This window comes from Balaenoptera acutorostrata, chromosome 9, assembly GCF_949987535.1.
Source record: "Balaenoptera acutorostrata chromosome 9, mBalAcu1.1, whole genome shotgun sequence".
NCBI lineage: Eukaryota > Metazoa > Chordata > Mammalia > Artiodactyla > Balaenopteridae > Balaenoptera > Balaenoptera acutorostrata.
In genome coordinates, this window is record NC_080072.1 from 84,950,369 (window position 1) to 84,965,919 (window position 15,551).

General features: G+C 39.4%; 1 protein-coding gene across 11 annotated transcripts in view; it reads left to right on the forward strand.

Annotated features, from left to right (window-relative positions):
- GRIA4 (glutamate ionotropic receptor AMPA type subunit 4) overlaps positions 1-15,551 on the forward strand; it is a 532,571-nt gene that overhangs the window by 444,380 nt on the left and 72,640 nt on the right. For all 11 annotated transcript variants that reach the window (XR_009009288.1, XM_057553228.1, XM_057553227.1 and 8 more), the window contains exon 9: positions 14,791-14,895. Coding sequence is in view for 10 of the 11 variants with exons in the window: in XM_057553228.1 (XP_057409211.1) it covers positions 14,791-14,895 (105 nt within the window). In the remaining variant the exon portion in view is untranslated. The remainder of the gene's footprint in view (positions 1-14,790; positions 14,896-15,551) is intronic.

Genomic DNA, 15,551 nt, shown 5'->3' on the forward strand with positions numbered 1-15,551 from the left:
TCTTCCAAACCTTTTTTTTTTTTTTTGGATTCCATATATATGTGTTAGCATACAGTATTTGTTATTCTCTTTCTGACTTACTTCACTCTGTATGACAGAGTCTAGGTCCATCCACCTCACCACAAATAACTCAATTTCGTTTCTTTTTATGTCTTAGTAATATTCCATTGTATATAAGTGCCACATCTTCTTTACCCATTCATCTGTTGATGGACACTTAGGTTGCTTCCATGTCCTGACTGTTGTAAATAGTGCTGCAATAAACATTGTGGTACTTCACTCTTTTTCAATTATGGTTTTCTCAGGGTATATGCCCAGTAGTGGGATTGCTGGGTAGTATGGTAGTTCTATTTTTAGTTTTTAGAGGAAATTCCATACTGTTCTCCATAGTGGCTGTGTCAATTTACAGTCCCACCAACAGTGCAAGAGGGTTCCCTTTTCACCACACCTTCTTCACCATTTATTGTTTGTAGATTTTTTGATGATGGCCATTCTGACCAGTGTGACGTGATACCTCATTGTAGTTTTGATTTGCATTTCTCTAATGATTAGTGATGTTGAGCATCCTTTCATATGTTTGTTGGCAATCTGTATATCTTATTTGGAGAAATGTCTATTTAGGTCTTCTGCCCATTTTTGGATTGAGTTGTTTGTTTTTTTCATATTGAGCTGCATGAGCTGCTTGTAAATTTTGGAGATTAATCCTTTGTCAGTTGCTTCGTTTGCAAATATTTTCTCCCATTCTGAGGGTTGTCTTTTCATCTTGTTTGTGGTTTCCTTTGCTGTGCAAAAGCTTTTAAGTTTCATTAGGCCTCATCTGTTTATTTTTATTTTTATTTCCATTACTCTAGGAAATGGGTCAAAAAGGATCTTTCTGTAATTTATGTCATAGAGTGTTCTGCCTATGTAGTCCTCTAAGAGTTTTATACTGTCTGGCCTTACATTTAGGTCTTTAATCCATTTTGAGTTTCTTTTTGTGTATGGTGTTAAGGAGTGTTCTAATTTCATTCTTTTACATGTAGCTATCCAGTTTTCTCAGCACCACTTATTGAAGAGGCTGTCTTTTCTCCATTGTATATTCTTGCCTCCTTTATCAAAGATAAGGTGACCATATGTGCGTGGGTTTATCTCTGGGCTTTCTATCCTGTTCCATTGATCTATATTTCTGTTTCTGTGACATTACCATACTGTCTTGATTACTGTAGTTTTGTAGTATAGTCTGAAGTCCAGGAGCATGATACTTGCAGCTCTATTCTTCTTTCTCAAGATTGCTTTGGTTATTCAGGGTCTTTTGTGTTTCCATACAAATTGTGAAATTTTATGTTCTAGTTCTGTGAAAAATGCCATTGGTACTTTGATAGGGATTGCATTGAACCTGTAGATTGCTTTGGGTAGTATAGTCACTTTCACAATGTTGATTCTTCCAGTCCAAGAACATGGTCTATCTCTCAATCTGTTTGCATCATCTTAAATTTCTTTCATCAGTGTCACATACTTTTCTGCATAAAGGTCTTTTGTCTCCCTAGGTAGATTTATTCCTAGGTATTTTATTCTTTCTGTTGCAGTGGTAAATGGGAGTATTTCCTTAATCTCTCTTTCAGATTTTTCATCATTAGTGTATAGGAATGCAAGAGATTTCTGTGCATTAATCATTATTAATTAATTATTATTACTAGTAGTTTTCTGGTAGCATCTTTAGGATTCTCTATGTATAGTATCATGTCATCTGCAAACAGTGACAGTTTTACTTCTTCTTTTCCGATTTGAATTTATTTTATTTCTTTTTGTTCTCTGATTGCTGTGGCTAAAATTTCCAAAACTATGTTGAAAAATAATGGTGAGAGTGGACAAACTTGCCTTGTTCCTGATCTTAGAGGAAATGGTTTCAGTTTTTCACCACTGAGAACAATGTTGGCTGTGGGTTTGCCATATATGGCCGTTATTATGTTCACATAAGTTCCCTCTGTGCCTACTTTCTAGAGAGCTTTTATCATAAATGGGTATTGAATTTTGTCAAAAGCTTTTTCTGCATCTATTGAGATGATCATATGGTTTCTCTCCTTCAATTTGTTAATATGGTATATCACATTGATTGATTTGCATATATTGAAGAATCCTTGCATTCCTGAGATAAACCCCACTTGATCATGATGTATGATCCTTTTAATGTGCTGTTGGATTCTGTTTGCTAGTATTTTGTTGAGGATTTTTGCATCTATGTTCATCAGTGATATTGGCCTGTAGTTTTCTTTCTTTGTGACATCTTTGTCTGGTTTTGGTATCAGGGTGATGGTGGCCTTGTAGAATGAGTTTGGGAGTGTTCCTCCCTCTGCAATATTTTGGAAGAGTTTGAGAAGGATATGTGTTGGCTCCTCTAAATGTTTGATAGAATTTACCTGTGAAGCCATCTGGGCCTGGGCTTTTGTTTGTTGGAAGATTTTTAATCACAGTCTCAATTTCAGTACTTGTGATTGGTCTGTTTATATTTTCTATTTCTTCCTGGTTCAATCTCAGAAGATTGTGCTTTTCTAAGATTTGTCCATTTCTTCCAGGTTGTCCATTTTATTGGCATATAGTTTCTTGTAGTAATCGCTCATGATCCTTTATACTCCTGCAGTGTCAGTTGTTACTTCTCCTTTTTCATTTCTAATTCTATGGATTTGAGTCTTCTCCCTTTTTTTCTTGATGAGTCTGGCTAACGGTTTATCAATTTTGTTTATCTTCTCAAAGAGGCAGCTTTTAGTTTTATTGATCTTTGCTATCATTTCCTTCATTTCTTTTTCATTTATTTCTGATCTGTTCTTTATGATTTCTTTCCTTCTGCTAACTTTGGGTTTTGCTTTGCTCTTCTTTCTCTAATTGCTTTAGGTGTAAGGTTAGGTTGTTTATTTGAGATGTTTCTTGTTTCTTGAGGTAGGATTATATTCCTGTAAACTTCCCTCTTAGAACTGCTTTTGCTGCATCCCATAGGTTTTGGGTCATCGTGTTTTCACTGTCATTTGTTTCTAAGTATTTTTTGATTCCCTCTTGTTTTTTTCAGTTATCACTTAGTTATTTAGTAGCGTATTGTTTAACCTCCATGTATTTTTATTTTTTACAGATTTTTTCCTGTAGTTGATATCTAGTCTCATAGTGTTGTATCGGGAAAGATACTTGGTATGATTTCAATTTTCTTAAATTTATCAAGGCTTGATTTGTGACTTAAGATATGATCTATCCTGGAGAATGTTCCATGTGCACTTGAGGAGAAAATGTAATCTGCTGTTTTCAGATGGAATGACCTATAAATATCAATTAAATCTAACAGGTCTATTTTGTCATTTAAAGCTTGTATTTCCTTATTAATTTTCTGTGTGGGTGATCTGTCCATTGGTGTAAGTGAGGTGTTAAAGTCCCCCACTATTATTGTGTTACTGTCAATTTTCTCTTTTATAGCTGTTAGCATTTGCCTTATGTATTGAGGTACTCCTATGGTGGGTGCATATATATTTATAATTGTTATATCTTCTTCTTGGATTAATCCCATGCTCATTTTGTGGTGTCCTTCTTTGTCTCTTGTAACACTCTTTATTTTAAAGTCTATTTTATCTGATATGAGTATTGCTACTCCAGCTTTCTTTTGATTTCCATTTGCATGGAATATCTTTTTCCATCCCCTCACTTTCAGTCTGTATGTGTCCCTAGGTCTGAAGTGGGTCTCTTGTAAACAGCATATATATGGGTCTTGTTTTTGTATCCATTCAGCCAGGCTACGTCTTTTGGTTGGAGCTTTTAATACATTTACGTTTAAGGTAGTTATCGATATATATGTTCCTATTACCATTTTCTCAATTGTTTTGGGTTTGTTATTGTAGGTCTTTTCCTTCTTTTGTGTGTACTGCCTAGAGAAGTTCCTTTAGCATTTGTTGTAGAGCTGTTTTGGCGGTGCTAAATTCTCTTAGCTTTTGCTGGTCTGTAAAGGTTTTAATTTCTCCGTCAAACCTGAATGAGATCCTTGCTGGATAGAGTGATCTTGGTTGTAGGTTTTTCCCTTTCATCACTTTAAATATGTCTTGCCACTCCCTCTGGCTTGAAGTGTTTCTGCTGAAAGATCAGCTGTTACCTTTATGGGGATTCCCTTGTATGTTATTTGTTGTTTTGCACTTGCTGCTTGTAATATTTTTTCTTTGTATTTAATTTTTTTAGTTTGATTAATATGTGCCTTGGCTTTTTCTCCTTGGATTTATCCTGTATGTGACTCTCTTTGCTTCCTGAACTTGACTGACTATTTCCTTTCCCATATTAGGGAAGTTTTCAACTATAATCTCTTCAAATATTTTCTCAGTCCCTTTCTTTTTCTCTTCTTCTGGCACCCGTATAATTCGAATGTTGGTGCATTTAATTTTGTCCCAGAGGTCTCTGAGACAATTGTTGTCCTCAATTCTTTTCATTCTTTTTTCTTTATTGTGCTCTGCAATAGTTATTTCCACTATTTTATGTTCCAGGTCACTTATCCCTTCTTCAGCCTCAGTTATTCTGCTATTGATTCCTTCTAGAGAATTTTTAATTTCATTTATTGTTTTGTTCATTGTTTGTTTGCTCTTTAGTTCTTCTAGGTCCTTGTTAAACATTTTTTGTATTTTCTCCATTCTATTTCCAAGATATTGGATCATCTTTTCTATCATTACTCTGAATTCTTTTTCAGGTAGACTGCCTATTTCATCTTCATTTGTTTAGTCTGGTGAGTTTTTACCTTGCTCCTTCCTCTGCTGTGTATTCCTCTGTCTTCTCGTTTTGCTTAACTTATTCTGATGGGTTCTCCTTTTTGCAGGCTGCAGGTTCATAGTTCCCATTGTTTTTGGTGTCGTCTCCCAGTGGGTAAGGATGGTTCAGTGGGTTGTGTAGGCTTCCTGGTGGAGTGAACTGCTGCCTGTGTTCTGGTACATGAGGCTGGATCTTGTCTTTCAGGTGGGCAAGTCTGCTTCTGGTTGTTTGTTGTAGGGCGTCTGTGACCTTATTATGATTTGAGGCAGCCTCTCTGCTAATAGGTGGTGTTGTGTTCCTGTCTTGCTACTTGTTTGGCATAGGGTGTCCAGCACTGTAGCTTGCTGGTCATTGAGTGGAACTGTGTCTTAGCATTGAGATGGAGATCTCTGGGAGAGCTTTTGCTGTTTGATGTTACGTGGAGCTGGGAGGTCTCTGGTGGACCAGTGTCTTGAATTCGGCTCTCCCACCTCAGAGGCACAGGCCTGACACCCAGCCGGAGCACAAAGACCCTGTCAGCTATATGGCTCAGAAGAAACGGGAGAAAAAAAGAAAGAAAGAAGGAAAAATATAAAATAACTTTATTAAAATAAATTTTTAAAAAATTATTAAAAATTAAAAAATTAAAAAGTAATAATAAAAAAAGAAAGAAAGAAGAGAGCAACCGAACCAAAAAACAAATCCACTAATTATAACAAATGCTAAAAACTGTACAAAAAAAAAAAAAGGGACAGACAGAACCCTAGGACAAATGGTAAAAGCAAAGCTCTACAGACAAAATCACACACAGAACCATACACATACACACTCACAAAAAGAGAAAAAGGAAATATATATATATATTAAAAAAAAAAGAGGAAGAGAGCCAACTTTAAAAAAAAAGAGGAAGAGAGCAACCAAATCAATAAGCAAATCTACCAGTGATAATAAACTCTAAATACTAAACTAAGATAAACGTAAGACCAGAAACAAATTTGATGCAGAAAGCAAACCCCAAGTCTGCAGTTGCTCCCAAAGTCCACCACTTCAATTTTGGGATGATTCGGTGTCTATTCAGGTATTCCAGAGATGTAGGGTACATCAAGTTGATTGTGGAGATTTAATCCGCTACTCCTGAGGCTGTTGGGTGAAATTTCATTTTCTCTTCTTTGTTTGCACAGCTCCTGGGGTTCAGCTTTGTATTTGGCCCTGCCTCTGCATGTAGGTCACCAGAGGGTGTCTGTTCTTTGCTCAGACAGGATGGGGTTAAAGAAGCAGCTGACTGGGGGCTCTGGCTCACTCAGGCTGGTGGGAGGGAGGGGTACGGAATGCGGAGCCAGCCTGTGGCAGCAGAGGCCGGCGTGACATTGCAACAGCCTGAGGCTTGCCATGTGTTCTCCTGGGGAAGTTGTCCCTGGATCACGGAACCCCGGCAGTGGTGAGCTGAACAGGCTCCAGGAGGGGAGGTGTGGATAGTGACCTGTACTTGCACACAGACTTCTTGGTGGCTGCTGCAGCAGCCTTAGCATTTTATGCCCATCTCTGGTGTCTGCTCTGATAGCTGTGGCTCACTCCCGTCTCTGGAGCTTGTTTAGGCGGTGCTCTGAATCCCCTCTCCTTGCGCACCGCGAAACAATGTTTTCTTACCTCTTAGACAGTTCCAGACATTTTCCCAGGCTCCCTGTGAAACCAGCTGTGGTGCACTAGCCCTCTTCAGGCTGTGTTCACGAAACCATCCCCAGTCCTCTCCCTGGGATCTGGACTCCGAAGCCAGATCCTCAGCTCCGAGACCCCACCTGCCCTGGTGGGTGAACAGACAAGCCTCTCAGGCTGGTGAGTGCTGGTTGGCACTGATCCTCTGTGTGGGACTCTCTCCGCTTTGCCCTCTGCACCCCTGTTGCTGCGCTCTCCTCCGTGGCTCTGAAGCTTCCACCCCGCCACCCCCCCTCTCCGACAGTGAAGGGGCTTCCTAGTGTGTGGAAAGTTTTCCTCCTTCACAGCTCCCTCCCAGAGGTGCAGGTCCTGTCCCTATTCTTTTGTCTCTGTTTTTTCTTTTTTGTTTTGTCCCACTCAGTTACATGGGGGAGTTTCTTGCCTTTGGGAAGTCTGAGGTCTTCTGCCAGCATTCAGTAGGTGTTGTGTAGGAGTTTTTCCACATGTAGATGTATTTCTAATGTATTTGTGGGGAGGAAGGTGATCTCCACATCTTACTCCTCCACCATATTGAAGGTCTCTTCTCAGTAGATCTTTAAATTGCCTGTAACCTTGGATTAAGTATTTGTTTATTTTAGTCTTTTATAGTTAATACTAACACTATTTTTCAAGTGATTAATGTGATATGTGTGTATTTTTTAGTACTACATCTTAAATGTTCTGAAATGCCATGGGTTCAGAATGTAAGTTAAGTATAAATGAATTAAAAGGAAATTTGGAATAAAGTACACTCGAATATATTCAAAAATATGTTTATTTTTCTGGATTTCTTTTTTTTTTTTTAGACCCAATCATAGGTTTATTTTAAATTCTGATTCCAAGTTATAGTATTAAGTTTAGTGACTGTTTATTGAGAGCCTACTAACAGCTCGACACTGCACTCAGCATTTTTTTTTAACATCTTTATTGGAGTATAATTGCTTTACAATGGTGTGTTAGTTTCTGCTTTATAACAAAGTGAATCAGTTATACATATACATATGTTCCCATATCTCTTCCCTCTTGCGTCTCCCTCCCTCCCACCCTCCCTATCCCACCCTTCTAGGTGGTCACAAAGCACCGAGCTGATCTCCCTGTGCTATGCGGCTGCTTCCCACTAGCTATCTATTTTACATTTGGTAGTGTATATATGTCTGTGCCACTCTCTCGCCCTGTCACATCTTACCCCTCCCCCTCCCCATATCCTCAAGTCCATTCTCTAGTAGGTCTGTGTCTTTATTCCCATCTTGCCACTAGGTTCTTCATGGCCTTTATTTTCCCTTAGATTCCAAATATCTGTGTAAGCATACTGTATTTGTTTTTCTCTTTCTGACTTATTTCACTCAGTATGACAGACTCTAACTCCATCCACCTCGCTACAAATACTTCCATTTCATTTCTTTTTATGGCTGAGTAATATTCCATTGTATATATGTGCCACATCTTCTTTATCCATTCATCCGGTGATGGACACTTTGGTTGCTTCCATGTCCTGGCTATTGTAAATAGAGCTGCAATGAACACTGTGGTACATGACTCTTTTTGAATTATGGTTTTCTCAGGGTATATGCCCAGTAGTGGGATGGCTGGGTCATATGGTAGTTGTATTTTTAGGTTTTTAAAGGAACGTCCATACTGTTCTCCATAGTGGCTGTATCCATTTACATTCCCACCAACAGTGCAAGAGTGTTCCCTTTTCTCCACACCCTCTCCTGCATTTATTGTTTCTAGATTTTTTGATGATGGCCACTCTGACCAGTGTGAGATAATATCTCATTGTAGTTTTGATTTGCATTTCTCTAATGATTAATGATGTTGAGCATTCTTTCATGTGTCTGTTGGCAATCTGTATATCTTCTTTGGAGAAATGTCTATTTAGGTCTTCTGCCCATTTTTGGATTGGGTTTATTTATTTTTTTTTTTTTTTGTAATTGAGCTGCATGAGCTGCTTGTAAATCTTGGAGATTAATCCTTTGTCAGTTGCTTCATTTGCAAATAATTTCTCCCATTCTGAGGGTTGTCTTTTGGTCTTGTTTATGTTTCCTTTGCTGTGCAAAAGCTTTGAAGTTTCATTAGGTCCCATTTGTTTATTTTTGTTTTTATTTCCATTTCTCTAGGAGCTGGATCATAAAGGATCTTGCTGTGATGTATGTCATAGAGTGTTCTGCCTATGTTTTCCTCTAAGAGTTTGATAGTGTCTGGCCTTACACTTAGGTCTTTAATCCATTTTGAGTTTATTTTTGTGGATGGTGTCAGGGAGTGTTCTAATTTCATACTTTTACATGTACCTGTCCAGTTTTTCCAGCACCAATTATTGAAGAGGCTGTCTTTTCTCCACTGTATATGCTTGCCTCCTTTATCAAAGATAAGGTGACCTTATGTGCGTGGGTTTATCTCTGGGCTTTCTATCCTGTTCCATTGATCTATATTTCTGTTTTTGTGCCAGTACCAAACTGTCTTGATTACTGTAGCTTTGTAGTATAGTCTGAAATCAGGGAGCCTGATTCCTCCAGCTCCATTTTTCGTTCTCAAGATTGCTTTGGCTATTCGGGGTCTTTTGTGTTTCCATACAAATTGTGAAATTTTTTGTTCTAGTTCTGTGAAAAATGCCAGTGGTAGTTTGATAGGGATTGCATTGAATCTGTAGATTGCTTTGGGTAGTAGAGTCATTTTCACAATGTTGATTCTTCCAATCCAAGAACATGGTATATCTCTCCATCTATTTGTATCATCTTTAATTTCTTTCATCAGTGTCTTATAATTTTCTGCATACAGGTCTTCTGTCTCCTTGGGTAGGTTTATTCCTAGATATTTTATTCTTTTTGTTGCAATGATAAACGGGAGTGTTTTCTTAATTTAAGTTTCAGATTTTTCATCATTAGTGTATAGAAATGCAAGAGATTTCTGTGCATTAATTTTGTACCCTGCTACTTTACCAAATTCATTGATTAGCTCTAGTAGTTTTCTGGTAGCATCTTTAGGATTCTCTATGTATAGTATCATGTCATGTGCAAACAGTGACAGCTTTACTTCTTCTTTTCCGATTTGGATTCCTTTTATTTCTTTGTCTTCTCTGATTGCTGTGGGTAACACTTCCAAAACTATGTTGAATAATAGTGGTGAGAGTGGGCAACCTTGTCTTGTTCCTGATCTTAGTGGAAATGGTTTCAGTTTTTCACCATTGAGGACAATGTTGGCTGTGGGTTTGTCATATATGGCCTTTATTATGTTGAGGAAATTTCCCTTTATGCCTACTTTCTGCAGGGCTTTTATCATAAATGGGTGTTGAATTTTGTCGAAAGCTTTCTCTGCATCTATTGAGATTATCATATGGTTTTTCTCCTTCAATTTGTTAATATGATGTTTCACGTTGATTGATTTGCGTATATTGAAGAATCCTTGCATTCCTGGAATAAACCCCACTTGATCATGGTGTATGATCCTTTTAATGTGCTATTGGATTCTGTTTGCTAGTATTTTGTTGAGGATTTTTGCATCTATGTTCATCAGTGATATTGGCCTGTAGTTTTCTTTCTTTGTGACATCTTTGTCTGGTTTTGATATCAGGGTGACGGTGGCCTTGTAGAATGAGTTGGGGAGTGTTCCTCCCTCTACAATATTTTGGAAGAGTTTGAGAAGGATAGGTGTTAGCTCGTCTCTAAATGTTTGGTAGAATTCGCCTGTGAAGCCGTCTAGTCCTGGGCTTCTGTTTGTTGGAAGATTTTTAATCACAGTTTCAATTTCAGTGCTTGTGATTGGTCTGTTCATATTTTCTATTTCTTCCTGGTTCAGTCTCGGCAGGTTGTACATTTCCAAGAATCTGTCCATTTCTTCCAGGTTGTCCATTTTATTGGCATAGAGTTGCTTGTAGTAATCTCTCATGATCGTTTGTATTTCTGCAGTGTCAGTGGTTACTTCTCCTTTTTCATTTCTAATTCTATTGCTTTGAGTCTTCTCCCTTTTTCTCTTGATGAATCTGGCTAATGGTTTATCAATTTTGTTTATCTTCTGAAAGAGGCAGCTTTTAGTTTTTTTGATCTTTGCTATTGTCTCCATCATTTCTTTTTCATTTATTTCTGATCTGATCTTTATGATTTCTTTCCCTCTGCTAGCTTTGGGGTATTTTTTTTTCTTCTTTCTCTAATTGCTTTAGGTGCAAGGTTAGGTTGTTTATTCGAGAGGTTTCCTGTTTCTTGAGGTAGGCTTGTATTGCTATAAACTTCCCTCTTAGCACTGCTTTTGCTGCATCCCATAGGTTTTGGGTCGTTGTGTCTCCATTGTCATTTGTTTCTAGGTATTTTTTGATTTCCCCTTTGATTTCTTCAGTGATCACTTCGTTATTAAGCAGTGTATTGTGTAGCCTCCATGTGTTTGTATTTTTTGCAGATCTTTTCCTGTAATTGATATCTAGTCTCATAGCGTTGTGGTCAGAAAAGATACTTGATACGATTTCAATTTTCTTAAATTTACCAAGGCTTGATTTGTGACCCAAGATATGATCTATCCTGGAGAATGTTCCATGAGCACTTGAGAAAAATGTGTATTGTGTTGTTTTCAGGTGGAATGTCCTATAAATATCAGTTAAGTCCGTCTTGTTTAATGTATAATTTAAAGCTTGTGTTTCCTTATTTATTTTCATTTTGGATGATCTGTCCATTGGTGAAAGTGGGGTGTTAAAGTCCCCTACTATGATTGTGTTGCTGTCGATTTTGCCTTTTATGACTGTTAGTATTTGCCTTATGTATTGAGGTGCTCCTATGTTGGGTGCATAAATATTTACAATTGTTATACCTTCCTCTTGGATCAATCCCTTGATCATTATATAGTGTCCTTCTTTGTCTCTTGTAATAGTCTTTATTTTAAAGTCTATTTTGTCTGATATGAGAATTGCTACTCCAGCTTTCTTTTGATTTCCATTTGCATGGAATATCTTTTTCCATCCCCTCACTTTCAGTCTGTATGTGTCTCTAGGTCTGAAGTGGGTCTCTTGTAGACAGCATATTTATGGGTCTTGTTTTTGTATCCATTCAGCCAGCCTGTGTCTTTTGGTGGGAGCAATTAATCCATTTACATTTAAGGTAGTTATTGATATGTATGTTACTATTGCCATTTTCTTAAATGTTTTGGGTTTGTTATTGTAGATGTTTTCCTTCTCTTGTGTTTCTTGCCTAGAGAAGTTCATTTAGCATTTGTTGTAAAGCTGGTTTGGTGGTGCTGAACTCTCTCAGCTTTTGCTTGTCTGTAAAGCTTTTAATTTCTCCATCAAATCTGAATGAGATCCTTGCTGGGTAGAGTAACCTTGGTTGTAGGTTTTTCTCCTTCATCACTTTAAGTATATCCTGCCACTCCCTTCTGGCTTGCAGAGTTTCTGCTGAAAGATCAGCTCTTAACCTTATGGGGATTCCCTTGTGTGTTATTTGTTGTTTTTCCCTTGCTGCTTTTAATATGTTTTCTTTATATTTAATTTTGGATAGTTTGATTAATATGTGTCTTGGCCTGTTTCTCCTTGGATTTATCCTGTATGGGACTCTCTGTGCTTCCAGGACTTGATTAACTACTTCCTTTCCCATATTAGGGAAGTTTTCAACTATAATCTCTTCAAATATTTTCTCAGTCCCTTTCTTTTTCTCTTCTTCTTCTGGGACCCCTATAATTCGAATGTTGGTGCATTTAATGTTGTCCCAGAGGTCTCTGAGACTGTCCTCAGTTCTTTTCATTCTTTTTTCTTTATTCTGCTCTGCAGAAGTTATTTCCACCATTTTATCTTCCAGGTCACTTATCCGTTCTTCTGCCTCAGTTATTCTGCTATTGATCCCGTCTAGGGTATTTTTAATTTCATTTATTTGTTTTTCATTATTGCTTGGTTCCTCTTTAGTTCTTCTACGTCCTTGTTAAATGTTTCTTGCATTTTGTCTATTCTATTTCCCAGATTTTGGATCATCCTTACTATCATTATTCTGAATTCTTTTTCAGGTAGACTACCTATTTCCTCTTCATTTGTTAGGTCTGGTGTGTTTTGACCCTGCTCCTTCATCTGCTGTGTGTTTTTCTGTCTTCTCATTTTGCTTATCTTACTGTGTTTGGGGTATCCTTTCCACAGACTGCAGGTTCGTAGTTCCCGTTGTTTTTGGTGTCTGTCCCCAGTGGCTAAGGTTGGCTCACTGGGTTGTGTAGGCTTCCTGGTGGAGGGGACTAGTGTCTGTGTTCTGGTGGATGAGGCTGGATCTTGTCTTTCTGGTGGACACGTCCACGTCTGGTGGTGTGTTTTGGGGTGTCTGTGGCCTTATTATGATTTTAGGCAGCCTCTCTGCTAATGGATGGGGCTGTGTTCCTGTCTTGCTAGTTGTTTGGCATAGGGTGTCCAGCACTGTAGCTTGCTGGTCGTTGGGTGAAGCTGGGTCTTGATGTTGACATGGAGCTCTCTGGGAGATTTTTGCCGTTTGGTATTACGTGGAGCTGGGAGGTCTCTTGTGGACCAGTGTCCTGAAGATGGCTCTCCCACCTCAGAGGCACAGCCCTGATGCCTGGCTGGAGCACCAAGAGCCTTTCATTCACATGGCTCAGAGTAAAAGGGAGAATAAATAGAAAGAAAGAAAGAAAGAAAGAGGATAAAATAAAATAAAATAAAATAAAGCTATTTTAAATCAAAGCTATACAGACAAAATCTCACCCCGAAGCATACACATATACACTCACAAAAAAAGGAAAAGGGGAAAAATTAATATATCCTGCTCCCAAAGTCCACCTCCTGAATTTGGGATGATTCGTTGTCTATTCAGGTATTCAACAGATGCAGGCATATCAGTTGTTTGTGGAGTTTTAATCCGGTGCTTCTGAGGCTGCTGGGAGAGATTTCCCTTTCTCTGCTTTGTTCACACAGCTCCCGGGGTTCAGCTTTGGATTTGGACCCGCCTCTGCGTTTAGGTCGCCTGAGGGCGTCTGTTCCCCGCCCAGACAGAACGGGGTTAAAGGAGCAGCTGCTTCGGGGGCTCTGGCTCACTCAGGTGGCGGGGAGGGAAGGATACGTATGTGGGGCGAGCCTGCGGTGGCAGAGGCTGGCATGACGTTGCACCAGCCTGAGGCGCGCTGTGCGTTCTCCCGGGGAAGTTGTCCCCAGATCACAGGAGCCTGGCTGTGGCGGGCTGCACCGGCTCCCGGGAGGGGCGGTGTGGAGAGTGACCTGTGCTTGCACACAGGCTTTTTGGTGGCGGCGGCAGCAGCCTTAGCATCTCATGCCCGTCTCTGGGGTCCGCGCTGATAGCCGCGGCTTGCGCCCATCTCTGGAGTTCGTTTAGGCGGCGCTCTGAATCCCCTCTCCTTGCGCGCCGTGAAACAAAGAGGCAAGAAAAAGTCTCTTGTCTCTTCGGCAGCTGCAGACTTTTTCCCAGACTCCCTCCCAGCTAACTCTGGTACGCTAACCCCTTCAGGCTGTGTTCACGCCGCCAACCCCAGCCCTCTCCCTGCGATCCGACCGAAGCCCGAGCCTCAGCTCCCAGCCCCCGCCCGCCCCGGCGGGTGAGCAGACAAGCCTCTCGGGCTGGTGAGTGCTGCTCGGCACCAATCCTCTGTGCTGGAATCTCTCCGCTTTGCCCTCCGCACCGCTGTGGCTGCGCTCTCCTTCATGGCTCCAAAGCTTCCCTCCTCTACCACCCGCAGTCTCCGCCTGCGAAGGGGCTTCCTAATGTGTGGAAACCTTTCCTCCTTCACGGCTCCCTCCCACTGGTGCAGGTCCCGTCCCTATTCTTTTGTCTCTGTTATTTCTTTTTTCTTTTGCCCTACCCAAGTACCTGGGGATTTCCTTGCCTTTTGGGAGGTCTGACGTCTTCTGCCAGCGTTCAGTGGGTGTTCTGTAGGAGCAGTTCCACGTGTAGATGTATTTCTGATGCACTTGTGGGAAGGAAGGTGATCTCCACTTCTTACTCTTCTGCCATCTTGCCCCGAGTCCTTCTGGATTTCTTTTATCTTAATTTTAATATTAGAGAGTAGAAATATGATATGATGTGGTTATCAGGGCTATTTAATCTGTTATGTGGATATGCAGATAAAACAGAAAAGTAACTATAAAACAAACCATATTTCCATTCCTATAAACAATATTTCAATATCGAGGAAGTATTCTGTTAGTTACAATGGGAACTTCATAATAAAAAATCAATAAAACATGTTCATCTTCCAAATACATAACATATTATATATTACTTTGATATTCCTCTTTCAGGTTCTATCCCAGTAGCTCAAATACTCCGTGGTTTTTTAGCGAGTTGCTTATAATTTATAGTTCCATACCCATGTGTAGTCATAAGCCTAGCAGATGAAGTCAAGATTTCTGTAATTAAAATGGCAAGTGATTACATGTGTGGATTTTCTTTTTCATAGGTTCAAATTCAAGGGCTGACAGGGAATGTTCAGTTTGACCACTATGGACGTAGGGTCAATTACACAATGGATGTGTTTGAGCTAAAGAGCACAGGACCTAGAAAGGTGAGCCACACTTCAACTGTTTTCTTAGTTTTAATTTGACATTTTTAAAGCCTTATAGGTAAAAGGTAGCTGAATAGTCTACATTTTTTTAAAATTGTGAATATGGTTGACCCTTGAACAAAGTGGGAGCTAGGGTCTGTGACCCTCCACGCAGTCAAAAATCCAGGTCTAAATTTTAGTGGGCCCTCCACATATGTGGTTCCTCCATAGCTGCTGTTCCACATCCGAGGGTTCAACCAACCACAGATCGTATAGTACTGTAGTATTTACTATGAAAAGAATCCGTGTAAAAGTGGACCTGAGCAGTTCAAACATGTGTTGATTAAGGGTCAACTGTGCTTACAAATAATACTTTCTTGATAATTCATGCTGAAATAAATTCTTGTGTCCTATGACTGATATTTAGTGGTGTACCAAAGCTGAAATGAACTAATTTACATGCTGTTTATATCCTTTATCCAAAATAGAAGCAATTTTTTTAAAGGCTTAGCAAAAAAATTCCACAGAACCCATAATGTACTCTTCAGGAAAACACACAATGTAGGTAAGAGACTTACTCACTTCCATGTAGTCATTTATGAAACTATTAGAGAGAGAACAAAGAAGACTACTTCTAATGGATGGGCATATTTAGAACAGGCTAAATGCTCCTGAAG